This window comes from Solanum stenotomum, chromosome 7 (assembly GCF_019186545.1).
Source record: "Solanum stenotomum isolate F172 chromosome 7, ASM1918654v1, whole genome shotgun sequence".
NCBI classification, from domain to species: domain Eukaryota; kingdom Viridiplantae; phylum Streptophyta; class Magnoliopsida; order Solanales; family Solanaceae; genus Solanum; species Solanum stenotomum.
The window spans coordinates 44,752,243-44,772,479 of NC_064288.1; the positions used below are offsets into that span (position 1 = coordinate 44,752,243).

Here is a 20,237-nt window from a genome sequence, read left to right on the forward strand (position 1 = left end):
TAGTAACATACTTACATGAACATATAAATAATATAAGAATCATTTTCTAAGTGAAAATGTGCGCGAGAAAATCATTACAACACTCGATGATAATGATATACACTGATTGTTTTCAATATTCATGATAAGAATATATTTTTTTTTATATATCTTTTCAAAATAAATCTATTTTAAAAAATACAAGTGTTGTCGTCTATGAAATATGAATGAAAGAACGACACATAATTTTATATTTTAATTTTTTTAGGAGCATTCCATCAACGTAATAAATGTTACACATTTTTTTTGGACATTTTACTTCGTTTTTTGCAATTCTTTATTCATTTTAGTTTCACTTTTAAAAATTTAGAAGTTTTGCAAATTGCTTATGAATTAAAATTAAAAATTTGTGTTTAGATTATATTTCAAAAATAAATTAACAACTCATTTTGATTTTAAAAGTTATAATTATGTTATTTTAATAAATAAGAATTTTTTAACAATCGCGCGAAGCGATTTGAGCTACAATTGATTATTGCTCTCATACCATTCGAACTATCTATGGAATATTGGGCATCAAAATTTGGATATTTCTAGACTAGGAATAATTTTAGCAATTATGATTGAGATAAAGCTCTTTAGATGATCTTTTTTATTGTATAATTTTCTATTGTCCTAGTTGGAGTTAGAAGCGCAAGCTGATTGACTAGTTTATAGATAAATCAAGATCTACTTTAGCTTAATAATGAAGTTAAAAACCGCGTGATTTCGTATTCAAATTTCGAGGAATAAAGAAAGGAAAATCGTATGCAAAACCCATAAAGAAATACTATTTCTCTCTCAGTCAGAGCCGTAACAATTAAGAAAAATCCCAACCTTTCTATAAAAATCAACCCTTAGTTTTTCTGATATTTCTCTCACAACCAAAAATGGCTTCACCAGCAATCCTCCCAATCACTTCACAACCCACCGCCTCTGACACCACCCAGATCGGACCAACTCCGGCATTTCGATCATTCATCAACCACATCTCCACCACCGTCCAAACCGGTTTTGCCAATCGCCGGCCATGGTCCGAGCTCCTTGACCGGTCCGCTTTCTCTAAACCGGAATCTATCTCCGACGCCACTCTCCGTATCCGCAAAAACTACACCTATTTCCGTATCAATTACCTTTCTCTCCTTGCTGTTGTTCTCGCCTTTTCCCTCCTCACAAACCCATTTTCCCTTCTTACTCTTTCTGGCCTTCTCGCCGCTTGGCTCTTTCTTTACCTTTTCCGTCCTTCCGATCCGCCTTTGGTTCTATTTGGTCGACAGTTTTCTGAAAGGGAGACGCTGGGTTTGCTTTTTGTCTCTACTGTGGTTGTAATTTTTCTTACCTCTGTTGGAGCAGTGCTTGTTTCTGCTTTGATGGTTGGTCTTGGGATTGTGTGTATACATGCTGCTTTTAGATCCCCTGAGGATCTTTTCCTTGATGATCAAGAGTCTCCTGCTACTGGGTTTCTCTCTTTCTTGAGCAGCGGTGCCGCCAATGCTGTTGCCCCTGCGGTTGCTGCTAGGGTTTGAGCGTATATGGGGTATGCAAGCTCGATTCATATAGTTTTTTGAATGATTTACTGTCTTTAGTAGATTAACTCATAAAGAATTGATGGAAAGGAGACCAGAATAATGATGTATGTATAAGACTTTTTCCGTTTCTTGAAGATTCAGAACTTGAAAATTGTAATTTGGATCCAACCAACTTGGAAGTTTAGTTACTGTAATTGATTCTTGAAAATGAGTAATTTGCACCTGAGATCTGAGTTGATCAAGTCTGATTGAAAGAACAACCTTTTATTGAGTATGATCTCAATGGTTGAGACTCTTGAGATTGATTCGTTGATTTCTGATTGACCTCTATTATTGATAACACCTGTTATTTTAAAGAATTGGATTTGGTTGGTATTGATCAGATCTGGATGATTTCGGTATGAAAATAGTCACATTCTTATCCATCTAGCATAGATGAGACAGGAATATGGATATTTTATGTAAGTTCTTCAAGATACACTTAAAATTCATTGATTTGTGATTGACCTCATTTGTGTTTGATATTTTTTCATATCCAGTTCCATGTAACATATGTATCATAGGTTAATTCAACCTTTACAGTCGTTTGGTTATTGCTAAACTTGTATCGGTTGCCTTCATATTTGGCTTGTTATTGATGAAAGTTATGATGTGCTTTTGTTAAAGGTCGTTTCGTCATCACAGTTAATTTTGTTGTTCTCACTCATGAGTGTTGCATGATGTATTCATTGTTTAGGAGTCCATACATTCTCCTTAGCACACAGGGGAAGTGTGCCTACCTAAAGAATGATGTGCTTTTTATTTACATTCATCATATGTTTTGATTGTTGCTTTGCAATGTGTGTTGAGAGTTGAGACTACCATTTTTTTGGTGTATTGGGTTTTACTTTACTCGAATAGAATGAGTGGGCTGTTTCTGTTTGTTGAGAATTTTCGAATTGCTGATCAACATTAGATGATAACCACAACAGAACACCACACATGCGGATGTGCGCCTACCTAAGGAACTCGTTTATTTTTCATTTACATTGAGAAATATCTCATCATATGTTTTGATTGATCGACCAGCACAATTTGTGTTGAGACAACTATTTCTTGGTGGATTAGAATCAGTCAGGCTATTTCTTTTTGAGAATCTTTGAATTGCTGATGAGAATGCTATAAAGGCTATTTCTATTTGTTGGTTTGTTGTTGATTATCCAATGTTGATGGAAAAAGTTGATATCTGAATTGCTGATGAGAATGCTATAAAGACAATGTTATGCCTCTCCTCTTAAAGTATGCATTTTTTTTATTGGTGGTCAATTGTGCCCTTTATCCAGAATATGATAATTGAATGCAGAAAATTTGTTGCTGTATATTCTTGGTAGAGGAAATGATCAAAATGGTCCTTCATGTATATGGGTTGATTTATTTTGGTCCTTAATATCTATCACTTGATAGAAATAGTCCTTAATGTATGTAAAATGGGTATCATTTTGGTCCTAAATCCTAAATTTAACTTTTCACTGTTAAAAACTAATGTCTCCTCCCAAGGTCCCCCTTCTCTGGTTCTTCAGTACTTGTTCTTCCTCAATATAGGATACTAGTACACCCATATATTGCTTATTCAAACTCACCCATATCTTCTGCAACCTAAAAAAATGTTTTTTCTTTCAAGTAATTTCTTGCTTCTGGGTCAGCTGAAAATTTATTGGATTCAATGGAAGGGCAAAATAAGACTCACCTATTGATTTCAATTTTCATGTTTCATTGAATTAACCAATTAGCTCATCCAATCCAAAAATCAGCTTAGTCAATCGAAAGAGATTATAAACTAAACAGTAATAAAATAATGGAGAATTTTTGTGTGTGTCTATGTCATCCAAAAGCATAGATATGCTACTTCTTAATTCATTATATTACCAGTTTAAATATTTTTGTTGATTCAGTCAATGCGTCTAAAAATAAAGTCATTCATATTATTTATGAAAAATGGAACAAGCTGTTCAAATCATAATGAGTACTGAATTTTTCTAAAAGAAGATGAGGAGTTGACAAGAGTTGAGTTTTTTAAAATCTATTTTAAGAAGCTGATGCAGTTTTAGAGAGAAGACAGGAATGCAGAGCAGCCAAGGAGAAGAGAGAAATGAGTTAGGAATGAGACGTTAGTTTTTAAGAGAGAAAAGTTAAATTTAGGGTTTAGGATCAAAATGATACTCAATTTGCATACATTAAGGATTATTTCTATCAAGTGATATATTAAGGACCAAAATAAATCAACACATATACATGAAGGACCATTTTGATCATTTCCTCATTCTTGGTACGCCTGGAAACCTTGCTGGGGTCTGTTTCCGACTTCTTTAATATTGAGTCATAGAGAAGAAAATTGTAGCAATCAATTGGTTTAATGTCGATGGCTGTTTACAAGTACTGGTGCCAGTAAACCATTTTTTGGAAGTTCCAAATTGATCTTTTCTGATTGATGTGTATGGCCTGTTTTGATGAGTTTGAAGTTAGGTCTGCTAGTGATGTAAGTCCATCTTTGCTCCAAGTATACGATGACACATGTGTGTTAGAGCTGAGTATGGTATTTTATTTACTGGAGGATATTCAGAAGGTCTACTTGGAAAAAGGACGTATAATTCCCTACACTACCGTGGAGACGATACTCTAGCAGGAAGAAAATGATGTTTTTCCTGTCGTGATGGTCTATGTTTAACGATTGTAGCAGTAAGATGGAAATTATTCCAAAAAATACTATCAATTCGGCAATAAACAACTCATACCTGGTAATGCAAGGGAAGCCATCGAAAAGCTATTGAACATCGGGAACATTTTTGGCATTGGAATAGTTATTCTGCCCATTTCGGCAAAATAAACAAGGCGGATTCTATCATAAGTCATTCCTGCCGACAACTCTTTTTAGTCATTATTTGAATGTTTTGTAACCTCCGAATACTTGTTCGTATTCTTGATTTTATACGGTTTTTAGTTTTCTCATGTTTGATTGGTTTAAATATTTTGAAAAATAATTTTAAAATCAACTTATTTTCTTCAAATTTAAGGAAAATGACTTGCCTCCGAAAAGTAAAAAGTAAAGAAAATATTCTTTGAACATTTTTTAACCTCAACTTTCCACATAATTCTAGTTTTAGATATCTAATCTAGGATTTGACTCCTGGGTGTTGGGTTGGATTAGGATCGCATCTTGGTTTTGGTGTTGGGTCTCGTATTAGGATTTGAGTTGAGTGTCGAGGTTCGGGGTGCGGAATTGGGTGATGGAGTTGGGTTTTGGGTTGAGAGTCGAGTTTGAGTTCATTGTTAGGTGTCGGGTTTGGGTGTTGCAATCAAGTCTGTAATTGGGAGTCGAATTTGATCCTAATTCAAAAGTCGGGTCTTGGATTGGGTGTTGGGTGTTGGGTTGGGGTTGGATTTTGGTTTGGAAGTTTAGTTTTGCATCGGGTGTCATGGTTGAAGTCTTGGTTTGCAAGTCTGTTCTCGAATTAGTTATCGGGGTCGGGTGTTGATGTTGGGGTTAGGGTTAGTTCTAGTTTTAATGTCGATTTAGGAGTTGGGGTCAGGTTTTGGATCGAGTGTTGTGGTCAGATCCTGGATTGGTCATCAAGGTCATGTCCAATTTAGGGTGTCAGGGTCGAGGCTGGTCTCAGTTCAAATGTCGAGTCCTAAGTTAGGAGTTGGGGTCAGGTCTTGGGTCGGTTCTTGGGGTTGTGTCCTAATTTGAGTGTCGGGGTTAGTTCTCAATTCGAATGTTCGGTCCCGAGTCAAGAGTTAGGATCAGGTCCTGGGTTAGGAGTGTTGGATTCTGGATTGATCGTCGAGGTTGAGAGTTGTGTCCACAGTTGGGATCAGGTCCTGGATCAGAGTTGAAAGTCATATCTTGAACTGTACATATGGTTATTTGGTTCTTTGCTTTGGTTTTTTCATAATCGATTTTTAATCTTTTGGTTATAGAAAAATGTGCACCAAATTAAATTCAATTATTTTCAAGGGTGGTTCAATTTTTTAAATGTTTTTATTTTCGAAATTTCAAAAGAAATTATGGTACATAAAGAATTAAACAGTATAACTCGAGTGAAAACATAATTCAAACAATACCCCAATTTGGTATCTTTATCTCTTTCAATCAAGTATTCAAATTATAATTGGCTATAATATAATCCATAAATAATATATTTATAAGTTTGTTTGGTTAAATTTATTTATTTTATTTAAAATTATTTTTAAAAAGTAAAGTGTTTGATTAATTTTTGAAGAGAAAATAATTGATTGTTAGATAAGACAAAGTAAATATAAAAAAAAATAGTGCAACTTAAGAGTAAATGAGTCAAATTTAGATGTTTCCAAAGTGCTTGCTGATGAGCACAAGAGCTTGGAGGAGTAATTAGGGACTCATTGGGCAAGATTCATCAAGGCCTTCATTCTCCCATTGGGCCAAGGCACCAGCAACTTGGCTGAAGTCTCTTTCTTCCTTTTTGAGCTTGAAGGTACCTTTGAGGATATAGTAGAACGTGCATCAGATCAAGAAATTAGTAATAGATCATGAAGTGATTATTAGACACTGTTTTAGAGAAAATACAAAATAGCGAAGAAATTAGCTTTTACGAGTCATAACACTGATGTAATTAAGGTATATACACATTATAGAGACTTACCAACAACCAGCAGAGCTTTACTAATTATTGATAAGTGACAATTTCCACCTCTTAGAGTCAAGATGAGAAAATCGAAAATGCTCCAATATGAGCCTTCTTGAAACTTTTCCTTTGTCACTGTTTTGGGATAACTTTTTTTATTTTTGTCGTATGTATACATTTTCTATAGAAGGTTAGGCCTACCGTCCTCCTTCGTATGTAATCAGATGTCATTAGTCAAATCAGTTTTTGAAGAAAAAAAAGGAAAAAACAAGCAGGAGAGTTTTGCCCTTGGCATCAAGAGTAACTTCGTCTAAGGATGTAGACAAGGACTAAGACAAAATAAAGATATGCTTTGTGCTTAAAACAATATTATAATTGTCATTGTATTACTTGAAATTATAGTATTTTTTTACTAATGAGGGCGATCGACTATTTATAGGTTACAACAAGGGAATCTCAACCAATAAGAAGGTTCTACTAGAGTCCTAAAGTTTGAATGCTAACATGTGTTAAAATTGTTGGTGGCACCAACTAATATTTATGCACTGTTCATATATGTGCGAGGTTATTTGGGCATTTGACCCCTCTGCTATTTCAATTGCCTTTTGTCCTTTTTTCCCACATCACCATGAACATGATCTCTAACCTTGACTTTTTTTGAGGATGCTACTCCAAAGTGGACTTTGTGGAACCATATATCCTCGATAGACCTTAGTATTACAGTGTATTGATTACGTTATTTTGGTGCGAAGGAATTTTTTTTTTATTAAAAATAATTTTTATAGAAAATTGTGTTTTGGAAAATCAGTGGATAACTTTTTATTTAATGTATAATGTTTACAAAGCAAGCAAAATAGTATTATCTCAACTGCATTTAATTGTGTATTCTAGCAAAATACTAAAGGATGGATAGGATGAGGAGTGAGAGTTAGACATTGGTAGGGAGTGGGATAGTCAAACAAAATAATGAAGTTAAGATGTCCCTTATAAAACTTATTTTTGATAATTTTATTAGGGTATTCATTTTTCTTATTTTTGAAGTACTTGCTAGAGAAATATATTTCAAAACACATTGATCAATCAAACATGATAAAAATTTAAAAATATTTTCTCGAAATATTTTTCTCATCAAACACAATCTATATCAGTATTTTTTACACATTTTTTTTTCTCATTTACATGACAAAAGAATTATTCCATCTGTCTCAATTTATGTGACACTTTCATTTTTCGAAAATCAAACAGTTTAAGTTTGACCGGAATTTGCGTATGCAATCTTTAAAAAATTTGAAATGAAATTTATATATTTATAAACTACGTAAAAAGTGATAATTGACAATTCAAAATATTTAAAAAATATATGAAAAGATTTATTGTCGTTAAAGATAGACTCGTTTGAATCTCGAAATCCAAAAAGTGTCACATAAATTAGGACAAAAAGTGTATATTTTATGAGTTTTAACTTCTATACATTATCGTATATTTATTTTACCCCGTCAAATTATTTTAAAGAAACCTTAATTTGCAAGTAATTATTCGTAATAACTAATAAATTAAATTGACACCAACACAAATTCTTTATATTATCCATATTAAAATCTTTTCCAATAGGATATATTCCCTTCGTTTCAAAAAAAGTGACATGATTTGACTTGACATGAAGTTTTAGAAAATAAAGAAGAGTTTTGAATTTTGTGGTCTTAAAATTAAAGTTATGTCAAATGTACTAAATTGCCCTTTAATCTTGTGGCTATAAACATGTCACGTGAAAAGTTGAAATTAAAATGTTACCAAAAAAAGAAATAGATCATTCTTATTGAAACAGACTAAAAAAAGAAAAGAAGGTCATTCTTTTTTAAACAGAATGAGTAATAAATTACAATAATTAGTAAAAGTAAAGAGGAAAAGGTGGGGAAGACTAAGTCAAAGTAATTATAACGTTCCAATTAGGAAGATGAAATAAGGTATAGTTTATAATGGAGTAATAATTTTCTTGAGTATTCCCTCTTTGCCTGCACTGTCAATGTAGCCGTTGTAGGTCATCCGCGTCAAACACGGGGGCCTTTGGTTTCCCCATTAATGTGGACCAGCTGAACTGAAACTCTGCATATAAACAAACAAATAAAGCAAAATATATCTACATGAATTATCAAGAAAACTAGCCGTTAAGGACCATAATATTCTTCTGTTCACTTTGTCTTCAACCTTAACCGTTGCTCTTAAAGATTCTCTCCATTTACACATCCTCACATGCTCTGTTTCACTACTCTTTCTTCTACTAGTATTTATCTCTTTCTTTTCCCTTTTCTCTTCATTTAAACTTGAAAAAAGTTGAGGGGAGGAAGAAAAAGAAGAGTTTAGCATTTCTTTGTTTAAGTTCTTCTTCTGATTGAAGATTCTGAACTTGTTTTAAGTTTATGGATAGGTGGGATACTTCACTGAGTGGATTTTACAACTACCCTTTTCGATTCTTGAATTTATATTCAGAAATTAAAGATGGGTCTAGCTGGGTTCATGACAAGAAGGAGGAAAAATGGAAGCTTTCTTCTTCTTGGCATAATAATCTGTTCTTGTTTGTTGTGATTGTGTTTTCTGTTTTTCCTATTATATCAGCTGGGGGGAATTCAGATGGGGTTATTGTGACTCAATCTGATTTTCAAGCTTTAAGAGCTATTAAGCATGAACTGATTGATTTTAGGGGAATATTGAAGAGCTGGAATGACACTGGTCTTGGAGCTTGTGCTGGTGGTTGGATAGGAATTAAGTGTGTTAATGGGGAGGTTATAGCTATACAGTTGCCTTGGAAGGGACTAGGTGGAAGAATATCTGAAAAAATTGGGCAATTACAAGCTCTTAGAAAGCTTAGTCTTCATGACAATGTTATTGCTGGTCCTGTTCCAACTTCTCTTAGCTTCCTACCAAATCTCAGAGGTGTTTATCTTTTCAATAATCGGCTTTCGGGTTCAATTCCACCATCAATTGGAAGAAGCCCTCTTCTTCAGACTCTTGATCTTAGCAACAATCAGCTCAGTGGTACTATCTCTCCTAGTCTTGCAAACTCCACCAGGTTGTACAGACTCAACTTGAGCTACAATGCACTTTCAGGGTCAATCCCAGTAAGTTTCACTCAATCTCCTTCTCTTACTTTTCTTGCACTTGAACATAACAATCTTTCTGGATTAATTCCTGACACTTGGGGCAGTGTGGTTGTGAACAAGTCTTATCAACTTCAGTATCTTACACTTGATCACAATCTTTTATCTGGGAAGATTCCAGTTTCAATTAGTAAGTTAAGCATGCTTGAGGAGATTAATCTTAGTCATAACCTTATTAATGGGACTATTCCTGATGAATTAGGTAGTCTCTTAAGGCTTACTGTTCTTGATTTATCTAATAATACCATAAATGGAACTATTCCTGCTAGTTTCTCAAACCTTTCAGCTCTTTCTACTTTGGATTTAAAGAGTAATCTTCTGGATAGCCAAATCCCAGATACCATGTATAGAATGAAAAACCTTGCAGTGCTGGATTTGAGTAACAACAAATTCATTGGTCAAATTCCAGCTACTATTGGAAATATTTCTAGGCTCACCTCACTTGATTTATCTGGAAACAATTTCACTGGTGAAATTCCAAACTCTCTTGTTTCTTTGCCAAATCTGACTTCTTTGGATGTGTCTTATAACAATCTTTCTGGGATTGTCCCATCTCTTCTTTCTAGAAAGTTCAATTCAAGTGCTTTTGTTGGAAATTTAGAGCTTTGTGGATATAGTCCATCAACTCCATGTGCTTCACCACCCCCTCAAACTCTTCCTTCTCCTGTTAGTGGGGTTGTCAAGCCTCACCGCCATCGTAAACTTAGTACCAAAGATATCATTCTCATAGCATCAGGTGCTCTTCTAGTTGTTCTGCTTCTTTTGTGCTGCATGTTACTTTGCTGCTTGATTAGGAAAAAGGCAAATTCGAGAGCGAAAAATGGTAGCAAAGCCGGTGGCCTAGCTACCACTACAGGGAGAGGTGCAAAGTCAGTTCCAGCTGTAGGAGGGGCTGAAGTTGAATCAGGTGAAGCTGGTGGAAAGCTAGTCCATTTTGATGGACCTTTCGTGTTTGCAGCAGACGACTTGTTGTGTGCCACTGCAGAGATCATGGGGAAGAGCACTTACGGGACAGCATATAAGGCAACATTGGAGGATGGTAATCAAGTTGCAGTGAAGAGGCTACGCGAGAAGATCACGAAAGGGCAGAAAGAATTTGAAGCTGAGGTTGCTGAATTAGGAAAGATTCGACACCCAAATATTTTGGCGCTTAGAGCTTATTACTTGGGACCAAAAGGAGAAAAGCTTCTTGTGTATGATTATATGTCTAATGGAAGTCTCTCATCCTTTCTTCATGGTAAAATTGTCTACACTCACTCACTGTTTGTTTGTATATTCCTTTTGGTGTTCCTTATCACGTCGACAATCCTAACATCATACTTGTGTTCTCTATATGCAGCTAGAGGTCCCGAGACAACGATAGACTGGCCAACAAGGATGAGGATTGCTATCGGTATAACAAAAGGAATCTGCTTTCTGCATACCAAAGAAAACATAATTCATGGGAATCTTACATCAAGCAACATTTTACTTGATGAGCAAAACAATCCAAAGATTGCAGATGTTGGACTCTCCAAGCTTATGACCACTGCTGGAAACACCAACGTGATTGCCACTGCAGGCACGCTAGGTTATCGTGCACCAGAGCTTTCTAAAATCAAGAATGTAAGCACCAAGACTGATGTCTATAGTCTTGGAGTGATCATTTTGGAGCTCTTAACTGGAAAATCCCCTAGCGAGGCAACGGATGGTCTCGATTTGCCTCAGTGGGTAGCTTCTATTGTGAAAGAGGAGTGGACTAATGAAGTGTTTGATGTGGAACTTATGAGGGATGCACCTAATATTGGTGATGAGTTGCTTAACACATTGAAACTAGCTTTGCATTGTGTTGATCCCACACCAACTGCTCGACCTGAAGCTCCGCAAGTATTACAGAAATTGGAGGAGATAAAACCAGAGGTGGTGTTAGCAGCCACTAGTTCTGGAGATGATGGCACAACAATTCAAGAAAAGAGTGATGAATAATAAACTCACAAGGCTGATTGGAAATTTTTGAGCTTTTTACTTGATATCTATTTGTTTATTCTTTCATTTTTTTTTTACAGTTAGTAGTGGAAATGCTGTTTCATACTAAGATCTACTAGTAAACTGTATATAGGAGATTGTGATTGCTGCATAGGTTTTACTGATGAAGAAAAACATTTTATTCAATTCTTTCAATAAAATAAACGCATGTTATATATAGGAGATTGTATATAGGAGATTATGATTGCTGCATAGGTTTTACTGATGAAGAAAAACATTTTATTCAATTCTTTCAATAAAATAAACGCATGTTATTTATTTTCATGAGATAAGTGATAAAATTGATTACTTTTGTTGTTTTAAATGTGACTTGTTATAAAATTAAGCTCAAAATAATATAATATAAAGAGAAGAAGACAATATAAGTAGATGAAGGAGAAAGACTTTACTTCTATTTAAGTGTCCTCCAAACGGTGAATGATATCTCTATTTATAGTGTTGAAATATTATACATACATGAATTCAATTAATTCTTGAAGAAATCAAATGGACAATCCACTACTTAATGGATTTATAACATGCCTATTCATATATGTCTTTTAGGGTAAGGTTTTTGCAAACCCCCAAGAAAGACATATGATAGCTTTAATTATGAAAGCAATTATCTATGCTAACTTCTTTTACTCCCTCTGTTCATTTTTACTTATTCACTGTATTATTTTAAGATGTCAACAATATTTGTCTAGTTTATAAAACCAATGAACATTTATCATTTTATCATTTTCAATGTTTAAATAACTTATATTTAATAAAGGCGATTTGATAAAATTATTCCTATCATATATTATTTCTTAACCTTTGTGACAAGCCAATAAATAGTAAATAATTATTATTGGAGAGAGGAAGTATTTCTGAAACGTGACATTTATGAAAGAAAACATATGAGTTTCTTTGGTTGTAAAAAGATCAAATTTGATCACTATAAGTCAATAACAATAAAGGAAAAATGGGGTCGTTATTGGTTACTAAAAACGCTAATGTTATCATTAAGAAACAAATAGTCTGATCGTTATACTTCCTTAAAACTATATATTTATAAAGACGACATTAGTGTCAAAAATTTAAGTTTGTTTTTAAATAAACATATTTTTGTATTTTGATTCATAAATTTAATAATTGTGCGAATAAGAATAAGAAAAAAGTAAAATAAAATATAAACACATATGGATTATACATATATATACTTGATACATGTAATATCATAAAAAAATACTATTAGATTTTATGATAAATTCATAAAAAAATATTCTATTTATAATATTATTGAACTTAAATAACAATTTATAAATAAATAGTATTTGAAGGTATTTTTTTACCAACAGCATATATTCATTTGATATTGGTGTTTGGATTGACATTTTTTAAAAGTAGTTTATAAGCTAAAAGTAGCAAGTTAGTCACTTATATTTGTACCTTGTCTAAGGATTCGTTTAATCCCAAATATATTTGGAAAAACTTGGGAAGTGATGTTTGGCCATACAACTTGTCATAATTTATTAAATATCCCAAGTTTTTTTAGTATTTGAGTCAAGTTTTAATATTTGAAAATTTTAAAAAATTAAAAAACTACCCCAATTTTTTATATTTTATAAAAAACACCAATCATTTATTAATTCCAACTAATATTTATCTAGCAAATTACTTCATTATTAATTGATAACTATTCCTCTCCGCTATCTATACAAAATGTGACTAAAAAAGAATAATTTGTTTTTAATGGGTTATATCACCTTGAATTAGTGACAAGTTTGAATATACGATTAATGTATTGATGTTGTACATGTTGTTTTGTTGTTGATAATTGTTATTGTTCGCAACAAATTTCGTAGCGTTGAAAATTAACTGACAGCAAAATAAATAAAAGAAAATGTGATTTTTATTGATGAATTTGTGAGTATAATTCTGTTACTCTCTTGATTCTTCTCTCCTAATGTTTCTCTGTGATTCGAGGGTTGTAAGTAGCGTATTTATCGAATCTAGGACGATGTAGACCTCCTTAAAATGTGTTTGATCTTTGGAAACTTCGGGAAGCACTTCATCGTTTCAAGTTTCCAAGATGAACCCTGTTGACCACTCATTCGAAGAGCTATGTAGTTGATGTTGTAGCTTTCTCCAATGTTTGTTGGAGTCTTTTTTTTAGCCTTTCCTTGAATGCCATGTCTTTTCCCTATTTATAGTTGTAGGGGGTGAACAAGGTTGCATATGATTGGCCAAAATATGTCATTTTGATACTTGGTGGATTATGATTGGTTCTTCAATTTGACTGGGACTATCACATCATTTGGACGTGTGACGTCATTTTTTTTGTCATGGATGCCTAGTCATCGTGACATGTGCCATGAATTTGAGCTTTAAGGTGAAATGGACCTTGAACTTGAATTTAATAAAATACACTTAGTTATTTGTACCGCTCAAATTAATTATTCAACCCAAATAAATATGGATTCGATTCAAATTTAGTATGAATTTGATCCAATAAAATTATGTTATAAAGTTATTTTTTAATGGAACATGTTCATTATAAAATGACAATATAAACTTAAAAGTATTTTTAATAATTTGTAGAACTTATGAGTATAAATCATATTTTTTAACATAGTCAAATATTTTTGTCACAACCTAAGGTAGACCCTAGGTATAACATGGCGTATAAGACCCCGAGAGGCCCTATGCAAGCCACTTAGCATTCATAGGCAAGATAATAGAAATTTAAACGATTTAAAAGATCATTTCAAACATAGAGTTTTATAAAACGAAGCGGAAACTAACAAAGTCTCAAGCCATCTAGTACATAAGAAGAAATTGAGACGTAACCCGTACATCAAGTTCAAAACTGAAATGAAATGACAAAATGAAATAAGGGCTCGGTCCTCGAAGTATGAGGACTCACCAATCCTCCAACTTCAACTATAGATCCCTAGCCATGGAAGTGCGAGTCTGGAGCGTCGGACCCTACATTTTTATAAGAAATGTAGGAAAGAGTATGCATTAGCACAAATATGTACCAATTACGATAGTGATGCATGAAGTGTAAAAATCATGATAAAGGGACATTTTCGTGATATGCAATGACCAAGCTAAGACATGATATAAAAGAGTTAGAGAACTTAAGTCATAAAACTAGGTCAATGCAGTAGACATCATCCTAATTCACATGTGAGATAATTATGAAGTAACCTTGATTCGTTGATGTGGGAGAATTACCTTTAACCAACATGTAAGTCTATGAGCTATCAACATGGAATTTGGTGTCTATCCCACACCGAAAAGAGGTGTCCTACTTTCCAAGGCAAGACCATGAACTTCTAGCTTACGTGGATCCACTAGCTAATGTCTATCTAGACAAATCTTTTTTTGGCACATAGTTTATGGGACATGGGTAATCGCCACTTGTCCAGTCGGTGCTAAGCATAACTCCCACGAAATATTCATTTATTCTTAACTTTTCATAACAATCACAAGACATGAGTAATAGCCAATTGTCTTAGCATTGGAGGTCATGGGTAATTGCCGCTTGCCTCATTATTAGAATAGCTCCTTATCTTTGATTCATTTTAGGGAGAAGATATTTCAACTTTAGAATCCTTTATGTGAGAAAACCTTTCACATTCATACTTTCATTTGTATACGAGAAATCATTTCACAACACAACAATAATCATATTGATACTTCACTCTCAAAGCTTCCTTAAAATATTTTTATTAATTTCATAAGAACATACATATATTCATAAAAGCATCTTTCATAGTTCAAAACCCAATTTTTGTCATCATAATCTAGAAAATATGGGATAAGCATGGGTTTATGGGGATTCATCATAAAATCATGGCATTTTATCAATTCATGCATAATACTTCATAACACAATCAATTATATCAATATTGAAAGGAACCCATGACATAGAAGAAAACACTAACTCAATTGGAAATTTCTAACTTTATAAATTGGAGAATTTAGGAACTCCATAGAGGAAGGGATCCATGGATGAAGACTATCATACCTCAATGGCAAAAGCTTGCCTTCAATGGTGGGATTGGATACTTGACTTGAAATCCTAGGTTGACTCCTTCTTCTTCAAGCTTTCTAGAGAGAGAAATATTTTGGAGAGAAAGACTTGTTCTTCTTTTAGGAATTTGAGAGAATGATTTCAATTGGGGAAATTTGGGGTGAAAACATTTATATAGGACTTTAGATGAAGGGTAAAATGACATAGTATTAGGATAGATTAATCTGGAAAAAACCTAAAAGACCTTGACTTAAAACTAACGCAACATGCTTCACGGTAGACCCCATGGCCCATGGACTTGAGTCGTGAGGAGGCCTTTGACTTAGGGCTTCACAGTGCCACTGCCAAAACAGCCTTGACGGCTAGTCAAAGGCACAACGGGCAGTTACGACTGTCGTGGTCCTTGACCAGTGGCAAGGGGAAAAAGCTCCCTACTGACGACCATTTAACAACCCAAACAACCCAATTGACTGACGGCCCGTCAACCCCTCCACGGCCGTCTGAGCCTTCGTGGGAGGAACACCTACTCAACTGGTCATGGGGAACTTGCCATGAGCCACCTCATGGACTGTGGTCCCCTTCACGGCCCGTCAGAGGCTTCGTGGAGGGTCCCATGGTCCAGTCTTGGCTTGTGTGTTTCCCACTTGAGCCCTTTCTAGACAATTCAAGGTGTTACAATTTCTCCCAAAATTTATAGCCAAACCCATGGTGAACTTCGCCCAAAAATAATTTGCCAATAATATTTAAAAATTTGGGACCAAATACTAGCTAAAATAAAGTGTTTACAAATACCTTTTGTCTTATACAAAAATAAATAAAATGCTTAAAAGTAAAAGTTACTAAAATAAGTTAATCTAAACACCTTTTAAAATGAAGAAAAATCTATTTATATGATTCACATTCTTTTTTAGTCCATTCCAAAAAAGAATGAGACAAGTCTATATTTAGTAATAATTTAATTTCAAAGTATCTAGTTTATATTTAATGAAATAATTTATACTCATAAATTATCTATTACTTATTTTAGATTATAAATTTCAAAGTCCAAAACAATGCATTACCAATTACCAATAATTTAAAGTACGCTGGCACAATTAAAGGGTTTCGTTGCAGTCTTAATATAATAGTCATTTTAGTAAATAACCTTAAAATTTAACAAGTTTCTTTGAGACTTATTGCAATGTAATGCATTATCAATTACCAATATGCTCATCTAGATAGTAACAAGGCCGCTCTTCCAGAGCCCTCAATTAATTTTGTACTACCATGTATTATATTAACATATGTCTTTTTCATAACCGAATGAGAAAAATATTTCTTTTCTCTTAGTATCATATGGATTGTGACACTGTCCAGAAGACACATATTTTCATCACTTATCTTGGATTCAACTGAAGTATGAAAAGTTTTATTTATCTTCATAAAATAAAATTACATAATAAGAAGTGCGAAATAAACTAACAAAAGAAAATTTAAGTACTTCAACTTTAAGTAAGTCATAAAAAACACATAACAACATTATTCCTTTTCAATTTAATGATCCACCTTCAATTGCGATCCCCAAAGAAATCATCAGCTTCTAGATGAGTAATATCATTGAGTCCATCAAATGCATCATCTTTCAATGCTTATGTAACACCTCGCTTTTTGAAAGAACTAGAAAGACTTAGAATTGGAAAGAAATCATTTTTGGAAATAATCAAATTTGGAAAGTTTGACAAAGTTAAGCTAGGTATGAGTTTTGGGTCGACTTCAAACGACTATAACTCCTAGCTCACGATGAGTTAGGTGTGCTACCAGATACCGTACGAATGATCTTTGAATTATCTTTTCAACTTCACCGAGTTTGCTCAGTTTTGAGTTCGTATGAGGGAGATATGTCCATTCGAAAGGTATTACGGTCTTTTCACTACCCAATTAATTTAATTCATTTTAGTAAGGTTTTAGGAGTCTAAACTGATTAGAATTAATTTAATTCATCTCCAAAAGCATTTAGGATTTTAGAGAGAAGATTCAAGAGGAAAAAAAGTTCAAAGTTTCAAGCGTTCGTTCAAGAAATTCAAGATTTCGCCAAGAACCTAGTTCTTTGAGGTATGTAAGTTTCCATAGTGTTGGGTTCGTTCACCACGCGCCAATCATGAGTTTCTTTTGCGAATCTATCCATAAATATTGAGAAATTTAATTTCTTGATGAGTTCTTGATAAGTGTTCTTGAAGTTTCCTTATTGATTAAGTTTTCATGTAAGATTCTACTTGGGTCAACTTCAAACGACCAATCTTTTAGAATATGAAGAGTTATGTGAGCCATAACCTATGAAATTAAAGGTATTTGAATCTACTTTCCAACACCACCAATTTTGCGTCAATCCAATTTTTGAGTAAAAAGTTATGACTATTTTAGTAACCTATACAGTGCTGTTACGAATTTAGCCGACGGGAAAACATTAAAAAGGGTTGTTTTTGGTTTTTTTTACCTTTAAGAAAACCCTAAACAAAATTCTTGACTAATAAAAGGCTAAAAAAAAATCAAATTTTCATCTTTTAATCCATCATTCTCTTCTCTCTCAAACCCTAGGGCAAAACCCTAAGGAAAAATCAAAGTAGAAGACTTCATTCAAGATTCTTTCAATCTTTTTCAAGATTCTTCTTCAAGGTAAGTCTTTTTCCAAGAATTCTATTTTTTTCAACTCAAATTCCTCCATACAATTATGAATCACTAATGAAAATCGTAATTCTTGGCCATATAGATTTCAAGAAACTAATGCAAGAATCTCAAGAAAGGTTTTCTTGATCGTTTACCTTCAAGCTAGGGTTTCAAGGCTCCTAATCAAGTTCTTCTTCTAGATCCTTTCAAGATTCTCCAAGAACCTTGTTCTTCCAGGTATGTAAGGCTATCATAGTGTTGGACTAGTTCGTCGTCACACTCTACATCTACTTTCAGATCAGTAAAAGAGTAATCTAGGATACTTTCCCTAGATTTGAGTATTCTTGAGATAAGTTGATTTTGAGTTCTTGAGTTCATGTTTCTTTTAAAAGTTCTATTCCTAATTATCCAATTGCTATATTTTTATTGAGATCCTTCATATCATGAATCATAACTCTTGAATTCATAATTCAAATTCAAGAAAGAGTTAAGAGTAGTGTTCAAGAAAGTCTTTGAGTTCAATTGTGAATTCTTTGAGATCAACTGTCGATTTGAGCTAAGTTTTGAGGAAGTTAGTATGAGAATGAGAAGAGTCGTATACATGAGTTCCATATTTTTATGGAGACCCTCGAGTCGAGTCGTTTATGTCCATAAATTCCGCATGAACTCCATAAGTTGAGTATCTTTGAGAGGAGTAGTATCTTCAAGTTCTAAGTATTGAGTATTGATTTTCAAATCCCTTTGAGATTATATTCCTAGTCATGAGACTATTGTATGTTACCCATGAAGTCCTTGAGTTGAGTTGTTCATGCTCATAATTCCGCATGAACCTTGTGAGTTGAGCAGTCTAGAGATGAGTAGTATCATTGAGTCTTGAGCTATAAGTTCTGAGTACTGAGGTTCTTTATTTCTATTAAGATCCTTAAGTTGAGTCGTTCATGCTCATAATTCTACATGAACCCTGTGATTTGAGTAATAAATTTTAAAAAGTTTTTTGGTAAAGCCAACACTTGAGTTCTTAAACTAAGTTTTGAGAAAATAAAGATGAGTTTTGAGAAAAGAGTTTTCTAAAACATGATTAGTATGACAACCGAGTATGCCATCAATGTATGAGCAGTATGGTATCTAGATATATCATCAATAATGTTTATGCCGTATGACTTTCCGAGTCATCAATGATTATATTATAGTATGATTTTGAAATTTTTTTTTTTAAAAAAAGAGCAGAGTTAAGTTCATTTTGTTTAAAATAATATATGGGAACTAAATATCCCAAGAGTAAATGTTTACACATTTAAGATGAGAGGAAACTAAGATTTTCAAAAGAGTTTTGAGCAGTTTGAGTATCATCTCTATTAAGAGATAGATTTTTGAGTAATTATCTCAAATCACTGAAAGAGTTATGTTTTTAAAACATATGAGATGAGTATATTTTGGGAGTAGTATTGAGCACCGATATGGGGACGATTTCAGATAACTCAAGTCTCCATAAACTATGTAGCCGACGTGGGTAGAAAGGGTCATACTTTTTAGATGATTCCTTAATGTTTTTTAGCACAGATTAGTGGATCCACTTAGTGAGTAGGTCTTATACCCTGACAAAGTATAGGACAGTTCTCGCAATGTGGGCGAGACACTGTATCATCACATAACTCAGAATGATGGTTGTCGGTTAAAGAAACTCCCATAAAGTTATTTTATTTTCTTATATACACAGAGTTATATTGTATTTTTATATACAAACTGAATTGTTGTTGTATTTTTTTCAATAATGTTGAGTTGTTTTCTATTGTTTTAAGATCTTTCTATATATTGCATCTCCTATTGTTGCTTTATATAGATTGAGTTGAGTATCCAGAGTTGAGTATCTAGAGTTTGAGTACCAAGAGTCGAGTGTCTTATTATTGAGTTGAGTCTTATTTCACTGAATTGAATATCTTATTGTTGAGTTGAGTATCTTATTCCTGAGTTGAGTTAGTTGAGAAGAGGTAAGTATGTTTCCTTTTTATCAAGTTCAAGCGTTATGTTTTAGAATTCCCCTTACATGCTCGTACATTCCACGTACTGAGTCATTTAGCCCTGCATCGTTTCATGATGCAAATACAGGTATTCAGGGTCATCAAAATGCGTTTCATTGATACCACATGCAGTTCGAGTTAACTATGGTGAGCCTCCTTGCTTCCGAAGGGTTCCACTTATACTTTCAGTTATATTAGTTGTT

The 20,237-nt window shown here is 33.5% G+C and overlaps 2 protein-coding genes across 2 annotated transcripts; both read left to right on the forward strand.

Moving 5' to 3' along the window:
• Positions 1–845: 845 nt before the first annotated feature.
• Positions 846–1,780, forward strand: LOC125871172 (PRA1 family protein B4-like). The gene has a single exon (XM_049551767.1). It carries the CDS (start codon positions 909–911, stop codon positions 1,542–1,544), a length of 636 nt encoding a protein of 211 aa, XP_049407724.1. The 5' UTR covers positions 846–908; the 3' UTR covers positions 1,545–1,780.
• Positions 1,781–8,322: 6,542 nt separating this feature from the next.
• LOC125871163 (probably inactive leucine-rich repeat receptor-like protein kinase IMK2) lies at positions 8,323–11,506 on the forward strand. The gene is made up of 2 exons (XM_049551757.1): positions 8,323–10,579; positions 10,682–11,506. Exons 1-2 carry the CDS (start codon positions 8,605–8,607, stop codon positions 11,305–11,307), a joined length of 2,601 nt encoding a protein of 866 aa, XP_049407714.1. The 5' UTR covers positions 8,323–8,604; the 3' UTR covers positions 11,308–11,506.
• Positions 11,507–20,237: the final 8,731 nt, after the last annotated feature.